The 18,674-nt window shown below is 34.3% G+C and overlaps 1 protein-coding gene across 2 annotated transcripts; it reads left to right on the forward strand.

The window, feature by feature from the left end:
• Positions 1 to 690: 690 nt before the first annotated feature.
• LOC128231183 (vacuolar protein sorting-associated protein 26B-like) lies at positions 691 to 16,962 on the forward strand. 2 transcript variants are annotated; one of them, XM_052943672.1, is made up of 9 exons: positions 691 to 831; positions 3,324 to 3,467; positions 6,259 to 6,334; positions 7,911 to 8,067; positions 8,684 to 8,848; positions 9,088 to 9,194; positions 12,728 to 12,796; positions 12,959 to 13,101; positions 13,297 to 16,962. In XM_052943672.1, the coding sequence occupies exons 1-9, from the start codon at positions 829 to 831 to the stop codon at positions 13,456 to 13,458; spliced, it is 1,026 nt and encodes a 341-aa protein (XP_052799632.1). In that variant the 5' UTR covers positions 691 to 828; the 3' UTR covers positions 13,459 to 16,962. The 2 variants fall into 2 exon arrangements, with proteins under 2 accessions (XP_052799632.1, XP_052799631.1); XM_052943671.1 differs by lacking the exon at positions 9,088 to 9,194 and adding an exon at positions 10,374 to 10,480 and having other exon boundaries at positions 692 to 831.
• The last annotated feature ends 1,712 nt before the right edge of the window (positions 16,963 to 18,674 follow it).

Here is an 18,674-nt window from a genome sequence, read left to right on the forward strand (position 1 = left end):
TTGATCAAGGGGAACATTCTGATCAATGCCTACCAAGATATGGTACCGGACGGACGGACGGACGGACGGACGGAAGGACGGAATGACGGACGGACAACGCCAAAACAATATCCCCTCCCGAAATCTTTGATTCGGCGGGGGATAATATACCTCTAGCATCGATTTGTGCAAAATGTAATCATTAAAAACAATTTTTGAAGCTCTGTATTGAATCTTTTCCAATTTTTCTGTGTTGTTCTTGCTACAAAAAATGCCAAACAACAGGACAGTAGTTGAAATTGGATCTGATAAAAGATTTATAGACTGTTCCTAGAGCACGTCCATAGTGCTCCAATGTACACATCCAAGAGAGCATTGCGTGTATCATATCACAAAACACTACCTTACAGTGGTTGAGTACTACTTCACTTCACATCATAACATTCCGCCAAGGTTCATATGTCCGGGCTTTCTGCAAGGATATCTAACTGTTACATCAATGTGTACACACCGGTCTCAAAAATAGACCGTCAGTAAGACCGGTGTGTACACAATGACTGTTACATTGCAGACTACTGAAAGGGGAAGTAAATGTTGCATGGAGTTTTGAAAGTCACATATTGAATAGTGATATGTAACCGTGTATATTTTTTTTTAAACACTTTTTTTGTAAACGTTTTAACCATAGCTTGCATGTTTAAGTATATCAGAAGATAATTGCGCGATTTATGTTTAATTTGGTTATTTCAATACGAGAAGGTTATCACACACATTTCGAGATTCGTAAACGAGACATTACGGCAGCCATTTTTATTGACAAACCGTGGGAGGAGGGACCAAAACAAAACTATGGCAAGTATTTCCTTTGACAGTTGATGATTTTGATTTTTAGGCTTTTAGAGGTCAACAACGGTAATATTGCTAAAATCTGCTTCAAATGAATTTTAGTAATTATCTCTCTATGAAAGATGTTGACTACTGTTTACCCACTTCCGTTTTGACAGTTTATTCAAGTTGTTGAAATTATTATGAGTAAATGGTCAACAATCCATTATTTTTTCATATCTGCTTATTTTCAAGAATTGCAACATGTCATGAGTTTTAAAACGCGTTTGTAAATAGCATTGCAACATGACTTTTTTTTAAATAATTTGACATGCAAAAACCTTACATTTCTGTGAATATACATACAGTATTTTGTGAGAATAAAAATTCAAGAATTATTCTAATATCTCATTTCAAAGTGAAGATATAGCAATTTGTATGCACCCACCCTTCACCGCCATGAAAATGCTCTAACTGAAAAGTCACGAAATCCTGATCCCCAAGTTTTTATTTTCATTGTAAGGCATGTAGAACTGCCCAAAAGGCTTTATTTACTATATGCAAACATATAAACTGAATAAAACACAGCAAATGAACAAACTAAAATAAATAAACAGTTTCGTTACAAACTGAAACGAGTTGTACAATTGCAATTACAGTTTTAATTTATTACACTGCCATTTAATAATGTGATATTGATCAAACCAATTATTATATTAATATTATATTATATATAATAATGATTGTCAATTTATGAGTGAATTCCTTCTTTTTGCTGTTGTCTCCTGTTAAATGTTTTATAAATACTAATTTGTGGTTGCTTATAAACATGATTCCCATTTGTAGGTTATAATCACATATAAACATCAACTCTGGATTTAAATAGTACATTTACATTACTTTAAGGCATAAAATGGAAATGGGAAACATGCTTATTAATTTTCCAAATAAGCTTATGTTTTTTGTGTTTAAAAAAAATCAAAATGAAGCCTTATTTGCATTCACTAAATGTGTTGCCTTACTGTATCAATTTATTTTCTACATTATGTAATCTGTGATTTATAATTCAAATAACATGACCCATGATTGGAATAAAATTTATCTTATCTTTTCTTATTACACAAAAACAACGTTTCTGTTAGAAAACTACTGATGTAACCTAAATCTGGCATTTTTCTCGGGCTTTATTTTATATAAACACTTCTTTATTACATACTGTAAACATATTTGAGAAGGAAACGGTATGAAACTGGGGACAAACACAAACTTTGTTAAAAAACATTGTTTATTTTACAATTATTCAAAGAATAGACATAAAATGTATTCATTCTGAATGTTAACACCTATTTACACAGGGTGTACTTGCAGTTTGAAGCTGTCAGCAACTGTTTCATGTATTAATCATCAAGCATCTGACTAAGTGAAAACGGTAGTTTCACTTTGCGGCAGCCATTTTGGATTTTTGTTTACATTTTGGCGAAGTCTATAAATGGTCTAAGAACGTTCATAGTCCATTTGTTTTCGTATCAAAAGTGATAAAAAACTATGAGAGATTCATCCCATGCTTAAAAGCAAACCAAATAATCCTTTGTACTTGCCTGAAAACATGAAAAAAACGTTTAATCAAATTTTCACTTTCGTTTTTCTTTTAGAAAAACCACGTTTTCAGTGAACTCTGACTGGTTTCCAGAATATTTCATCATCTAATTAACTATAAATAGCCACATGGTTCTCCGCAAATGTTGATATATGTGTTTTTAAGGGTGTATAAAACCGGTACCAGTATTGGGTCGCCTTCCGTGAAAAATTAATATTCATGAGATTCATAAGGGGAGATTACTACAATTGACTTGGCATCGCTATAATGTAAAGTAAGTCTCAAAGGAAAAGATCACCTGGTGTGAGGCTCCAACCTTTGCCAACCTTAGGGTTGACTTGTTGAATCACAAGCTCACCCGGTATGAGGCTCCAACCTTTGGCAACCTTAGGGTTGACTTGTTGAATCACAAGCTCACCCGGTGTAAGGCTCCAACTTTTGGCAACCTTAGGGTTGACTTGTTGAATCACATGCTGTCTTCTAGGTCCTTGCGTGCACTGGTTCTTATTCGCACACACTAATGCCAAAGGTAATGTTTTACAACTTACAGTGTGCCAGGATATTAAGGCATGCCAAGGCAAAGTGTTTAGGGACAATTACAATGAAGTGTGACTCAGAGCCAATCAAGGGGTCATTTATCAATGTCTTTTAGTGATTTAATCAGCAAAATATGTAGTTTGAAAGGGAAGTTACTGTTGCTTGCTGTTCTGTGTTTATTTGTGTACAAAGAAGTCACTTATGTTATGGCATATATATCTACAGGGGGAGAGGATTTAGATGCTCTGTGCAAGAATCTGTTTAAAGTGTTCAACTGTTGATGCAAGATCCCTCCCTTACCCATTTTATGACTGACCAACAACCCTTCAGAAATTCTGTTACTGTTTATGAGTTTTTACAATTGTTAAAATTGTTTTGTTTGCAGAGTTTCTTTGGTTTCGGCCAAAGTGCCGAAGTTGAAATCCACTTGGATGGCCAAGATACACGGAAAACTGCTGAAATCAAAACAGAGGATGGGAAAAAAGAAAGGCACTACTTATATTATGATGGTGAAACCGTCTCCGGAAAGGTTTGTTTCTCTGAACTGTAGCACCTGCTATCATAAGTTGTCATTAAGTAAAATACACATGCGCAATGATAATGAAATAAAAAAAATGTACTGCTCATAGACATCATGACATTTGTATGTACCGTAATACACCTTACTGGTTGAGAAGCAGTGTCCGACAGTTTTTACAAGTGTTTATTGATTTATTCATACATGTTAAAATTCCTACTAAGACAGGGCTTTTTCTATAGTACCCACGGGTCCGACTATCGGACCCATTCCCAAAGCAAAATATAAGATATTTTTCCCAATCTTCAGAAAAAAATCCCAATCCAAAAAAAAAAAAAAAAAAATTTTTTTTTTTTTTTTTTTTTTTAGAAATTCTTTTTACCTGTACTGGTTCATTTTCAACATCCTAATAAATTATGTGATTGTAAGTTTTTTTGGTAATTGAACTGAGAAATCATTGATTTTCATTACATTCAGACATATGAACTATTATATGTCATGATTTATTTCAATAGATATTTACACCCCAAGGATTGATATTTCAGCCATTGTGGGTCTTTTAAAGGGAAAATAAACTAATATTAAATCATCTCCTTATTCACAGGAGACTAGACAGCTTTTTCTTTTCACTGTAAAATTTCCCAATTTCCGCATTTTCACGACGCAAAATTTCCCAAAATGTCTAGGGTCTTTTTCCCAAAATGGGTAGAAAAAGCCCTGTAAGATTGTTTACATTTTAGATAACTACAGCTCAAGCTGCTATTGTCGATATATTTTTCACATGTATGACGTCACATATAGTGTATCTAATGGGGGCGCCAAGAGGGTACTTACACTGTTCTGATTAGCTGTTGACGAGAAGCAGTTTCCGACAAATCAAATACGCGGCAGATTTTAGGTGCCTATTGTGTGTTTTTTTAACCATTTATTCAATATACTAAATAGAAGACTATAATACGAGATCTATTATTTAATTTTTCAGCATTTACCAAAAATTAAACATAAAAACTTACGCCAGTCAATCATCATTCTGGAAATCAGGCAGACACTAAATATCAATGATATTTTGTTTCATTTCTAATAAGAACTTGTGTTTGTTATCATTTTAGTAAATGTGGGTGTAAAACTAGCATGACAACAGTGTTCACAAATATGTACACAATGATCATCGTTTGTATAAGTCAATTAAGGACAACCTTGTAGCTATTCATTATAGATATGCAAATTAGGTTCACACGCATGCGCAATGCGCTGCGCGTGACGATCCCCCACGTGCAAGTTTGTGTACAAATTGAAAAATAAACATTAAACATTAAATAATAATAAAAGTTATTTACGTGTCTCGGTAAAAACTTCAACTTTTGATTGCCTAGTAACCATATAATTGAATTGCAATACCTTCTTTATGAAGATAAAAAGAAAGTACGCGAAAAAGCGATTTGTCGGAAATTGCTTTCCGTCGGAAACTGCTTCTCAACCAGTAGAGTTCGGAAACTCTAAGAATTCAGACGCTCATAATTATTTTCAAAAAATAATTTATTTTGCGTACCTAATTTTCGGACACCCAAAGGTCATCAATCATAACTTTCACAGTTACCGTTAACAAGTTTCACAGGCAGCGTTTATTGATCTTTATAATGTTTTTTTCCTGGCTAGATTACCATACAGTATACACCACTACAACTTAATTGGTTACTAACCATCCTAAACGATTTATTGCCTGTAGAGAGAGGAAGTGTGATATATTTATTGGAGGATTAAAGAATCAACAAGGGCAGTCAGGGGATTAAGAAAACAAAGACATGACATGTTTGTACCACATTTATAGCCTGTATGAAGCAATAATCGTACAGTCCGCCCGGTTAGCTCAATCGGTAGAGCGTTGGACTCTGAATCGGACAACCCGGGTTTGATTCCCGGGCGGACCAGGTCACTTCTGTTGTGATTGGTTATGAAATCCTTTCTACGACCATTCGCACTGTACCACTGCCCCTGGCATGTACAGAAGTTGTCAGTTCCTTGCAGAGGTGAAGGCACCCAGTACTGGTTCTGCCCAGGATAGGTGTGTGGTGGTTGAACTGTCACTCTGGGACCCTTCAATGTGCTCACGCCGGGACCAGGAGTATAAACTACTAACACCACCACCATAATCGTACAGTTATACTCATTGAAACCATCAATAGAACAATAAAAGTCAACACATTCAATGATACAGGTAACTATTTAACGAGATGAATTAAAGTTAGAAATGCAATACTGAGTTTACAATCGAAAACATCACGCAGACACATTAATTGCACATAACATTGTCCATGCTCTCCAAGAGATCTGCAGCCAATAGAAGATGTTGATTTATTTCAATGCATGTGTAAATCGGTAAACTTAATTTTAATTAACTTGATGAAGGATTTACACTTAAAGGCGTAATAAATAACCATTGATAACTACGGAGAAATCAATATGTGGTAAAACGCAATACATGAAGAAAGGGCAGGTTTTATTTTTATTTCCGACATAAATAAAATGTAAAAATGGTAATTTTCTTTAAATTCGGACAGCGACAAAAAGAATCACTCTAAGGTGAATTACGGTATTCATTTTTCACAGGTTTTTAATATTAAAACATAATTAAACTAAAAGATTAAGAAACAGAAAAACTCTTTATTCGCAAATAGTCTCAAAAGCATTTAAATTACATGAAAACACTTGCAGTATTCATATCATAACTTGTTCAATACCAATTCCCTTTTTGAGTTACTTACCAGTAGTGAGTAGTAAATTACTGAAATATTTCAATTCTCAGGTAAATGTGAACCTCAAGAAAGCAGGAAGTAAAATGGAGCACCAGGGCATTAAAATAGAGTTTATAGGACAAATAGGTAAGGCCATGTCATAATTACTGTTACAAAGTTTGAGATGCTATACCTATTGTAAAATATATTTATTTCAGATTGGTAGTACACTGAAGTCTTACAAATATGTACAAGTTGTATAATTGGACATTGAGCACTTTTACACTATTGAGCATAACTTAACAGAGGCATAGATGTTTGTGATGATAGTGTCTACTAACCTTTTCATCATAGGATTTATTCATTATATACAATATACATATACATATATAGTCATTCCTTGAAATTGAGTTTTTTTAACAAGCCCCAATACTACGGTATATGTTCATGTCATGGCACGAATAATATCCAAAATATTTGCCTCATATAGTCACCAGAATTTAAGCAATTAAAACAAAAATTGTCACCATTCTTTTCGTGCTTCTTAAGGTACTTGTATCTTTAAAACCTTTTTTGTTTTAAATATAATGATACTTTTTTGGTAATACACAAACGGAATAACGTAACAATACACGCAGCACAATTTCATGTTATGATCAGCGCCATTAGCAGTTTGTTTTATGACAAACGGACCAATTGGAACAGTACTTTTATGCATAGCTGCAAGTACATAATTTGTTTAAATGTATCTCCTGTGAAAAACCATGTGTTTGGTTCACCAATTTTCAGATATCAATTCATCGTCATAGTGGATTAGCAGCTGTCATGGTGGCGTCAGTCTATTGGTTATTTTGACCTGTTTATTGGAGTATTTGGGAATGTGTGAAGAACAAACAAAGTTTGTCACAATGTGTATTAAATTTTCTATGGACCGAATTTCTAAAAAATAAAAGAAATTTGGAGCAATTTTTAGCCAATTTCTGTTACTGAAATTGGTCTGGCATGGTCAAAATCAGCAAATTGGCAACATGGTCAAAATCAGCAACATGGTCAAAATCAGCAAATTGGCAACATGGTCAAAATCAGCAAATTGGCAACATGGTCAAAATCAGCAACATGGTCAAAATCAGCAAATTGGCAACATGGTCAAAATCAGCAAATTGGCAACATGGTCAAAATCAGCAAATTGGCAACATGGTCAAAATCAGCAAATTGGCAACAAATTGGCAACATGGTCAAAATCAGCAAATTGGCAACATGGTCAAAATCAGCAAATTGGCATTATGGTCAAAATCAGCAAGTTGGCAAATTTTAGTAGCCCTGGTTCACGTTATTATTAAATTTTCTTGAACAAGCTTAAATACTTTATTTTCGTGTTATTGTGAATTTTTCTTGAACAGGCCAGAATACTATACATGTATGTTATTGTAGTATTAATTTCTTGATCATGCTCAAATATATACATGTATATAAAGTTAAACATATAACAAAACCAAAAAATGTTTACATGCCCAGGGTTGATTTGGGGATTTGGGTTTGTTCTAATTCAGATGACTAGTCTTGTTTTATGGGACATAAAGTAGAAGCTAAAAACTGATGCAACAACCATGTGAAAATATAATTTAAAAAGCATAGTTTTGCATATAAGCATTTTACCAGTTTTTAGTGGCTTACATGAGTGGCTTTAGTGGCTTTCATGAATGAGATTAATGCTGCATTTTAGAACTGTACTATGACCGAGGCAACCACCACGAGTTCACATCGTTAGTGAAGGAGTTGGCACGACCAGGAGAAATGAGTCAAAACACAAGCTTCAACTTTGAGTTCCAACAAGTAGAAAAACCTTACGAATCATACACAGGTGCTAATGTTAGATTAAGGTAAGGTTTTCAAAAAACTATCCTTTAGTTTAAGCACTGTATGTGCTGTTGATATAAAGACAAGAAATAGTGAATACATCATTTGTACCGAGATGGAGGAACTTCATCAGGCAAGCAAAAAAGTCTATCCTGGCAACTTAAAATATAGCAAGCTGGATAAACTTTCTCCATCTCAGCATTAGACATTAATTGATTTATCAAGCTTCAAATGATTAAGCTTTCTCCACCAATAATCACTTGCAAGCAGATCATAATATTTTCTATGAAGCATCTTAAATCCTTTTACTTTTTGTGCAGCTAACATTGCATGATAAGTATAAATTTCAACAGAATTAGATTACATAAATTCTTGAGCTTATCTGCCAACTGTAACAAAAACATTTTGCTAGCAAATATGTGCCAGATTTACAAAAAAGTTCATTGCTGCAGCTATTGTTTTTCACTTGTTTATCTTTGTCATGAAATGACTTCCCAAGTGAAGCACAAGCCCTGAGCTCTTTTTACATGAAGATATATAATATCTTTATTCTATAATAGTTTTTAAATAATGAATTAATAATAAATTAATGTAGAATTTTATTGTGTAACTCTTATATATCATATTTTATTTCCCCAGATATTTCCTGCGTGTGACTATAGTAAAGCGCCTAAGTGACTATGTAAAGGAGCAGGATATCATTGTTCACACACTGTCACAGTACCCTGATATGAATTCCAGCATCAAAATGGAAGTCGGCATAGAGGATTGTTTACATATAGAGTTTGAATATAATAAGTCAAAGTAAGAAAATATTTTCAATCTTCTTTAAACTTGTTAATGGATTTGCTTATAGTCTGGGCTGACCAGTTTATTTTCCAAGGTAATAACTTCTATTAAATTGCTCTTATGATACCATATTAAATTGCTCTTGACATATCATATTTATTGATGTATTTACATGCTCTGAAGATATCATTTTTAATTCTCTTAAGATACCAAATTTAATTGCTTTTAAGATACCATATTTAATTGCTCTTAAGATACCACTTGAAGGACGTTATTGTTGGAAAGATATACTTTCTGCTAGTGCGGATAAAAATACGTTACATGGAGTTAGCGATTGTAAGACGAGAAGTGACTGGGGCAGGTATACCCAAGTACTACAGCTTTGAGTGTTGTATAAAGTTGCCACCAGTAGATTTGTTGTTGTGGTTGATAAAATTGTTCAATGTACCAAGGTCTTTATTCTAGTTTACAGCAAGATTTATAATTTCATAGCTTTATTTTATATTCAGTTTGTTTGTGTTGTGAGATTAATGTGAGTTTCTTGATCATATGCCTTTTGTGTGATGTATGTTTTTATGCCCCCGAAGGTTGGCATATAAAAATTGCACCATCCGTTGTCTGTCCGTCCATGCATTTGACTCAATTTTTAGTGTCCGGACTGTAACTTTCTATTGTACAGCAGATTCTAAAATAACTTGCCACTTGTGTTCGACATACCAAGACCATGTGTCACATGCAAGAACCATGACTTTACCCTAAGGTCAAGGTCACATGTGTTTTTTTACTATGGAATGCTGCATATAAGGAAAAGAGTATATTTAGTCGTGTCTAGGCTGTATCTTTCTCTTGTACGGACAGGTTTTAAAATAACTTGCCACATATGTTTGACATATCAAGACAACGTATCTGTGCAAGACCCAAGTCCCTATTTCTTAGTCAAAGGTCACACTTGCAGTTTGTTCACAATGGAATGCTTCATATAAGGACATAGTAGACATATTACATATTACAGTGACCATGCATGTGTCTCATGTGGTGTTGCAAAACATTAATGAGAGGTAATTCATGTCTATAAATACCATATCTTCATAAACATTCCTTTCTTTATCCACGCATTTCATTGATAATTTTTTCCTTTCTAAATTACCTTTAAATTAAACTTAAGTACCACTTCGGGGGCATTTGTTACTTACAGTGACATCTCTTGTTTCAGCCATCATCTAGTCTCCAAGGCCATACATAAGCTGTTGCATGGGTTATATGCGTAGTGATTGCTTACTTGCACCCAGCAAACACCACAAATAAGAGTTCTGCTCATGCCTTGGGTTCATTCTGTCTAAAACACAAGTGTGACAGTATGCAGTTTCAAAATAAAATTGTGAAAATTGTTAAATAATGGATTTACTACCATTTAGTTACCAGGTGTTTCTTGACTTTCATTGTAAAAAGCATTATTGCATACCAAGCTACAGAACTCAGATTTGTGATGATATTAGAATTGTTTACGTTGCCTTGATTGATACTGTACTTGTTGTGGCAGGTACCACTTAAAGGATGTGATAGTGGGCAAGATCTATTTCCTTCTTGTGCGCATCAAAATAAAACATATGGAGATACAGATTATCAAGAGGGAAAGCACCGGCACAGGTGAATGTCTAGTTCTAGTTGTATGCATTTTGTGATATGTTGAAAAAGTCATGCGTTCTATACAAACTATATGCTAATGAAGTCACTTTAATATCATTTACTGCTTTTCTGACTTTCCATTATCACGAAATATATATTCTGTTATAGATATGACCGGTACATGCAGTATGCTTTACTTTTTCTATCGTGGTAGTTCTATTGTGGTAGTTGCATAAGCATAATATTTTCACAAATATTTTTAAGAAATCTGTTACTGTAAAACATTGATTTTTATCTGCTATTGATATGTCAGTTGATGTTTATTGATAGAATTAATTTTTCTTGGTAAAATTTGAAAATATTGAATTTTTAGTTAATTAAGCCAAATAAAAAAATAGGTCTGTTTCAGGTTACCCGACCGACCCTATTTTTTCCCGCCGACCCTAACCTATTTTTCCCTGAAAAAAATGTGATTTGGGTACGAAAAGCATTTGTTACGAAATGTATGTACGTAAAGTTGACAATATTAGAGTTGGATTTCTGAATGTATTTACCGTACTTCACCTTAGAGTTCGGACATCTTAAAATAATTAATTTTTCGCTCTACGAATTCATAGAAATTTTTACATTTTATTTACATGTATGGTAAACCTGCCTTTTTTCTTCATGTCTGCATTTTACCACTTATTAATTTATCCGTAGTTATCAATGGTTATTACGCCTATAAGTCACGGTAGCTCCTTCATCAAGATAATTAAAATCCCATTCAACACCATTTTATACATGCATTGAAATGAATAAACACCTTTTATCGGCTTCAGATCAAACAGTCACATTGTGTGACGTCACATAACTCAGTTATACCCACGAGAATCTCATGGAGAGCATGGATATTGTTATGCAGGATTAATGTGTCTTGGTGGTGTTTTTTATTGTAACTTAAGTATTGCATTTATAACTTTAATTCATCACATTTAATAGTTACCTGTATCATTGAATGTGTTGACTTTATTGTTTTATTGATGTTTCAATGAGTATTACTGTACGATTATTGCTTCATAAAGTCTATATTAAAAGTGTGATACAAGTTTCAAAGTTTATTGGCGGATCGTTTTACAAACATGTCATGTCTGTGTTTTCTTAATCTCTGCATTGCCCTTGTTGTTTCTTTAATCCTCCATTAAATATATCACTCATCCTTTTCACCAGGCAATAAATCGTTTAGGATGGGTAGTAACCAACTAACTTATCACAGTGATATATAGGGTTAGGTAATCTAGCCAGGCATTGTAACGATAAAGATCAATAATTTTTGTCTGTGAGACTTAGTAACTGTAAAAGTTCAGTCGATGTCCTTTGGGTGTCCGAAAATTAGGTACCTAAAATAAATTATTTTTGAAAATAATAATGGATGTCCGAATTTTATAGATTGTCCGAACTCTTAAGGTGAATTACGTTTGTGCTTGTGTGGCAGGTATATTTCAATTCTTGAACTATATTTTCTAGTCAGATACAAATGTGTCAGATACTGACTTTCGGATTGATATGTCAGACTTAAGTGTGCAATTTTGGCAATAAAACCTGCATGTTACTTGTTCTTCAAACCTGAACCCCCAGGTCCTCTTGACAGCATTGAGGTTTCCTTGGCTGATGACTAATATGGTAAATTTGCTGTCCCACTCTTCATGTAATTGTGTTACAGGGAGGTTAGTATTCTACAGAGGGTGATTGAAAGCAAACGGGTGCATAAAGAAAAGTAAAACCGTTCCTGGAAAGTCTTAAATAATAGCAGAGTGGTGTACCATAACTTAGTTAAAATCCAACCATCATTGTCAAAGTATTTAACCAGACAAATAAAGAATGTTTCCTTTGAAGCATGTAACATGTTTAAAAACTACTGATAAACCTGAAAATTGATGACTTTTATTTTTGTTACTTTCTGAGTCAACAGTTACTAAAATCGATATATCAAAAAAAAAAAAATATATATATATATATATTCCGACCTACCTACCCTATTTTTTTTGGCAGTGTTACCTGAAACACACCTATTTTTTTATTTGGCCTTACAAGTGAAACATATTTTATGCTTCTGAATTAGAACCTTTTGCTGCTTCCATTCTGATGGCATGAAATTATTATAATATGATAAATATAGATCATATAGATAAATATGAACTAAAATCTATATATGTAAATCTATATACAGGTGTGCCTTCAGATTTAAGATATGATGGGTTTTGACTGCGAGAATATCTTGTTTTGCAGGTCCCAACACGTTTAATGAGAATGAGACGATAGCAAAGTATGAGATCATGGATGGAGCCCCAGTGAGAGGTCAGTGTTCACAGGAAATGGGAAATACCGCCTTGAAAACATCGCCTTGCCATTCAAACAGAAATCTCCTAAAGACATCTTATGATATAGAATTGTATTTGTCACATTTGAAATATTGTACCTTTAACTTGAAATGCTAATTAAATGTATTGGTTTTATTAGGAGAGTCAATACCAATCCGGTTGTTCCTGAGTGGGTATGAGTTGACGCCGACGATGCGTGACATCAACAAGAAGTTCTCTGTACGTTACTACCTGAACCTGGTCCTTGTAGATGAGGAGGAACGCCGATACTTCAAACAGCAGGTAAATGGGTTAGACAGCACTTTAATATAAGAATGCTTACTGTTATTGATTGTTGCCTGAATGAAAAATTGTACTGCAAAGTCATAATGTATGGTAAAGACACCTTGTACAATAAAAATAAAGGATTGATGAAGGGAAATGGCAGAAGAGTATTTATAGCAGTTTAAGATAATAAGATGTTATGTTTTTTTACAGGAGATCACTATTTTCCGAAAAGCGGATAAGGTTCGTAAACCAATGACCCAAGGTCACCAGACCCACCGGTCCATGATGCAGCATGCCAGCAATCCTGCAAGGGAGCCTGTTGAAACTCCCGACCAGGAGAAGAACTCGAGCGACAAGGAGGAGACAGAATGATCTCCATGGAAACCAACACTTTGTGGGCTGTTGCAATATAGAACACTGTGAACATTGTTAGACATCCAGATATGGTTTCAATGACCTGATAGGCTCAAACAACGTGGGTGAAATGTAGCAAAGATTTTTCAAAATTAATAATGATGACTGTAAATTTGAATTCTCCATCTTAAAACTTACTGTAATATACTAAGCCTGTTGCAATCCTGAAGCACATTGCTTGTTTGTAAAGGTATGGTTATCAAACACATTGTTTCAAACTTAATATAATTGCTAAATGATTGTATGCTTGGTTTACTAGTGTATATACCACTTGTTTCTGAGGCAACAATGATTATTTTAGCGTGCTGTCAAACGTTACCTTATTCAAGAACCTTGCCTATACTTGATATATGCATGAACATTTAAACCAGTGGGGTTTCAGAGTACTGAAAGCAAGAAAACGTTTTACCTGCAAGGATCTTAACAATGAATGTTTGTGTTCTTGTGTATACAGTTAGTGCTAACATACTTTCTAGTCTTTCAGCCTCTATAAATGTCATAGCATTAACAAAAATCAGATATCAGAGCTGTTTATAAGACAATGCTGCAATATTCCAGAGAGATTTGGTTTCTAATTTCATAAGCGCACACACTCTCGCACACATTATCCTAAACTCTTCAAATAAGCTGTTTATTTCTTGGGCTTAAAAACCTGAAAATCGCTGCCACAACATGTTTTAATTCCAGGTGAAGAACAAAAATTCAAAATGTCATATGTTCACCAGCTCAAGATATTAACAAATGCTTCCATTTTTGTTTGGAATGGAAACAAAAGATCTATGTAAAAAAATATCAATATTTTCCCGCACTTAAAATTTCTCTATTTCATGTTTGTACAACGTATTGGTTACCGTTAACTCATTTTTACCATTCATATTTGATGTTATGTTGTCTTGTAAAAAAAAAGATTTGAAATTCATCCAGGTTATTGTTGAAAGCTTATTTGTTATGATTGGACTTTCATTTACTAAATTGAAGGTTACGCCATTGTGTGGTGATTTTTGAAAATTACTATAGTTTTATTCAACATAATAAAATGCATCAATAGCATATTGGTGAACTAACAACAGTAACCATATGTACAGCTAATGTAGACACAAATATTACATGCATTACTTCTTTCAAAAACCATGCAAATTATGAAAGCTTATTTTGTAGATAAATGGCAACCCATTTATGCAAATGTAATATTCAGGATTGTTTATACTTCCAATGGACTCATTCTGTTGTTTAATTCCTCTAGAAAATTGCTGTTATTAATTTGCAGTATAATAATGACTTTGTTGTGTTAGTATGCATGCTATTCATTTGAATGATGTCGCCAGCATATCATGGCAGATATATAGGGGTCAGATTGTCTGCACCGTCCAGGTCACACTTTTATTTCTGCTCACTTAATTGAGCATTTCTCATCCAATCTTTACCAAATGTGGTCACATTGATGAAGGACATAATGTCACAGCCATGTTTGAATAACAAAATTCACTGGTGAGTAGTGGTCCTTGAATTGTCAACAATAATAAAATAAAACGTAGTATAAGGAGGCAACAACTTCACGATAACATGGTACAGATACATGTACTGTTGCTTGCAGAAGCCACTTGGTTAATAAAAAAACCTTATTTCCTTAGTTGTGGAAATACACCCACATGGTATGTTCCACGCGATTCTCCTTGTTGACAGTGAATTGAAAAAAAAACCCATTGGCTTGTCAAATAGTTAATTTTTAAGTTTCTGATCTGCAAGTTATTCTAGTGCTTTGATAACTGTATTTCTCCAGCTCAAATCTTTCTGCCTCAACACTCATTAAAATAACTTTGAACATCAGCCAAATTCAATGTTTCAAAGTCAACTTAGTTTAAAAAAAAATATATGTAGAAAGAACACTGACATAAACTGACATAAACGTTATAAGAGTAAATATTTTCCTTGTGCATCTCAAATCTATTTTATTTTAAAGAAGGTTCTTATTAAGACTAAACTGTTTGACAGCGAACGCATCACTGCTGTGCTCTTGGAAATGTTAAATTGTTTTGTTATCAGTGTTTGCGTTACATCTTAGTAAAGAAGACTTTTGTTAGGTCAAGATTATTCGGTTATCTTGCTTTAAGACACAATTAGTTGACAAGAGGTTTCAAGGTGAAGTCTTATAAATGTGATTGTTTAAATAAACTCGGAAGAATTATACAGGAGTATTGTAGCTTTGGTGTAGTTCCCTCCTGACCATGCTGTAGTTTCCTCCTGACTATGCTGTAGTTTCCTCCTGACTATGCTGTAGTTTCCTCCTGACTATGCTGTAGTTCCCTCCTGACTATGCTGTAGTTCCCTCCTGACTATGCTGTAGTTCCCTCCTGACCATGCTGTAGTTCCCTCCTGACTATGCTGTAGTTCCCTCCTGACTATGCTGTAGTTCCCTCCTGACTATGCTGTAGTTCCCTCCTGACCATGCTGTAGTTCCCTCCTGACCATGCTGTAGTTCCCTCCTGACTATGCTGTAGTTCCCTCCTGACCATGCTGTAGTTCCCTCCTGACTATGCTGTAGTTCCCTCCTGACCATGCTGTAGTTCCCTCCTGACCATGCTGTAGTTCCCTCCTGACTATGCTGTAGTTCCCTCCTGACTATGCTGTAGTTCCCTCCTGACTATGCTGTAGTTCCCTCCTGACTATGCTGTAGTTCCCTCCTGACTATGCTGTAGTTCCCTCCTGACCATGCTGTAGTTCCCTCCTGACTATGCTGTAGTTCCCTCCTGACCATGCTGTAGTTCCCTCCTGACTATGCTGTAGTTCCCTCCTGACCATGCTGTAGTTTCCTCCTGACTATGCTGTAGTTCCCTCCTGACTATGCTGTAGTTCCCCCCTGACTATGCTGTAGTTCCCTCCTGACCATGCTGTAGTTCCCTCCTGACTATGCTGTAGTTCCCTCCTGACTATGCTGTAGTTCCCTCCTGACTATGCTGTAGTTCCCTCCTGACCGTGCAAGTGTAGATTGTTCATGTGTACAAGCATTCCAGTATTCATTGTCACATTTCATGTTCATCACTGTAGTGTATGGGCTTCATAAAAGATGGATTCAGATTGATTCTTATCGCATAATGATTGATGTTTCAAGTTTGTGAAATTTTAAAACCATAAAAAAACAATTTTTAAAGTGTTGCATCTTAGAGTTTGTTGTTTGTAATGAGTAAATGTGTTGTTGTGTTTATTTTATAATACAGAAACTATGAGAAGTTGCATATTTCTCACAGTTTGGTATATGAAATATACATTGAGAATTATGCTGTCACAGTGATAAAAAATAGCATGCAAGCATAGAACTTTTTATTGAACAAATGTACTTGATATGGATTTAAGTGTAAACATTTGTTTATATGTATTATTGTATTATATGACAAAATCATGTTACATGCATAAAACCATTGATGAAATACGTTATTTATAAAAAGTAAATAAATATTAATTGATTTTGATGTTCGCATATCATTCATCCCCCATGAACATCGACGATGTATATGATTTTTTTACAATTATATCTTTTATTTATATGTTGTCGGTACTTTGAGTGAGTGGTTCAAGGAATTGTGATATACATAGTACTTGGACTGTGGTTCAAGGTATTGTGATAATCTTGGTCAGTGGTTCAAGTAATTGAGATATACATAGAACTTGGACTGTGGTTCAAGGTATTGTGCTAATCTTGGTCAGTGGTTCAAGGTATTGTGATATACATAGTACTTGGTGTGTGGTTCAAGGTATTGTGATAATCTTCATCAGTGGTTCAAGGTATTGTGATATACACAGTACTTGGACTGTGGCTCAAGGTATTGTGATAATCTTGATCAGTGGTTCAAGGAATTGAGATATACATAGTACTTGGACTGTGGCTCAAGGTATTGTGATAATCTTGATCAGTGGTTCAAGGTATTGTGATATACACAGTACTTGGACTGTGGATCAAGGTATTGTGATAATCTTGGTCAGTGGTTCAAGGTATTATGGTATACATTGTACTTGGTCTGTGGTTCAAGGTATTGTGATAATCTTGGTCAGTGGCTCAAGGTAGTGTGGTATACATTGTACTTGGTCTGTGGTTCACGATATTTTGATAATGTTGGTCAGTGGGTCAATGTATTGTGAAATACTTGGTCAGTGGTTCCAGGTATTGTGAGATACTTTGTCAAATACTTGGTCAGTGGTTCCAGGTATTGTGAGATATTTTTAGACCTTGAGCTGCCAATTGACCCTGCTCCCCCCTAGGGGGAATTTTGAAGGTTATGATTTTCTTAAAGCTTAAGCAAAACGCCACAAAATGAGATATGTTTACGCTCTGAGGGAGGGGGCATATGTGAGTAACGGACTTTTAAACTACGTTACCGTAAGTAGTTACTTTTAAGTTTTATCTGTACTAATTCTTCCACGTACAATGATCGTTTATGATGTCATCGTTCTTAAGTTCGATGAAGGTTTTCTAATAATTCATACCGCGCGAATTGGTGTAAATTACGTTACTGTTAAAACGTAACATAATAAGCAAAGTTTTTTATAGAAATAATATGTTACATAGAGTGCTTATACAAATAAAGTCATGTTATTTTGCTTGTTGAAAGAGCTGTGCCATTTCTTAAATATATATTAGACGATTTCATCAATAACTCCCTGAACTTTCTTATGATTGTGCAGATAACGAGTGTGTAATTTACGTTACTATTAGTTATATTTTGCACAATAACGATTGATGCTGGTAAATTATGAATACCCTTTACACAATTAATCGCCCTAGTTATACACACATTATATTCTGGTTTTATTTCTAATTTGAACCAGTGATAAAACCTACGTAACCATGATTACGTTACTCAGACAGAAGATTTAAATGTTATTGTTAAGTTTCATGTGGAAAATGGGTAAGATTAAATAGAGTTGCAATCAATTAAATGTTAAAACACAATAATATATATTTTTGTTCAACAGAACTTGTACATAGGCATAAAAAATAGATCTTTATAATTCATACTCAATACAGCGTGAAAATTCATTCAATTGCAGTTTACAAACATAAACGTTAATTGATAAATAAGTGGAAAAACTCAATTTTGTAAGATAAATAAGATTTAAAATTGTGCTCATGGAATAGGCTAGGCAAATATGGAATAGGTCATTAAAAATCCAATTGTGAA

The sequence above is a fragment of the Mya arenaria genome, chromosome 4 (assembly GCF_026914265.1).
Source record: "Mya arenaria isolate MELC-2E11 chromosome 4, ASM2691426v1".
NCBI lineage: Eukaryota > Metazoa > Mollusca > Bivalvia > Myida > Myidae > Mya > Mya arenaria.

Coding starts and splice junctions, on each gene's coding strand:
- LOC128231183 (XM_052943672.1), top strand. Junction 6,335..7,910: donor AGAGTTTATAGGACAAATAG/GTAAGGCCATGT, acceptor GCTGCATTTTAG/AACTGTACTATGACCGAGGC. Junction 12,797..12,958: donor GGATGGAGCCCCAGTGAGAG/GTCAGTGTTCAC, acceptor TGGTTTTATTAG/GAGAGTCAATACCAATCCGG.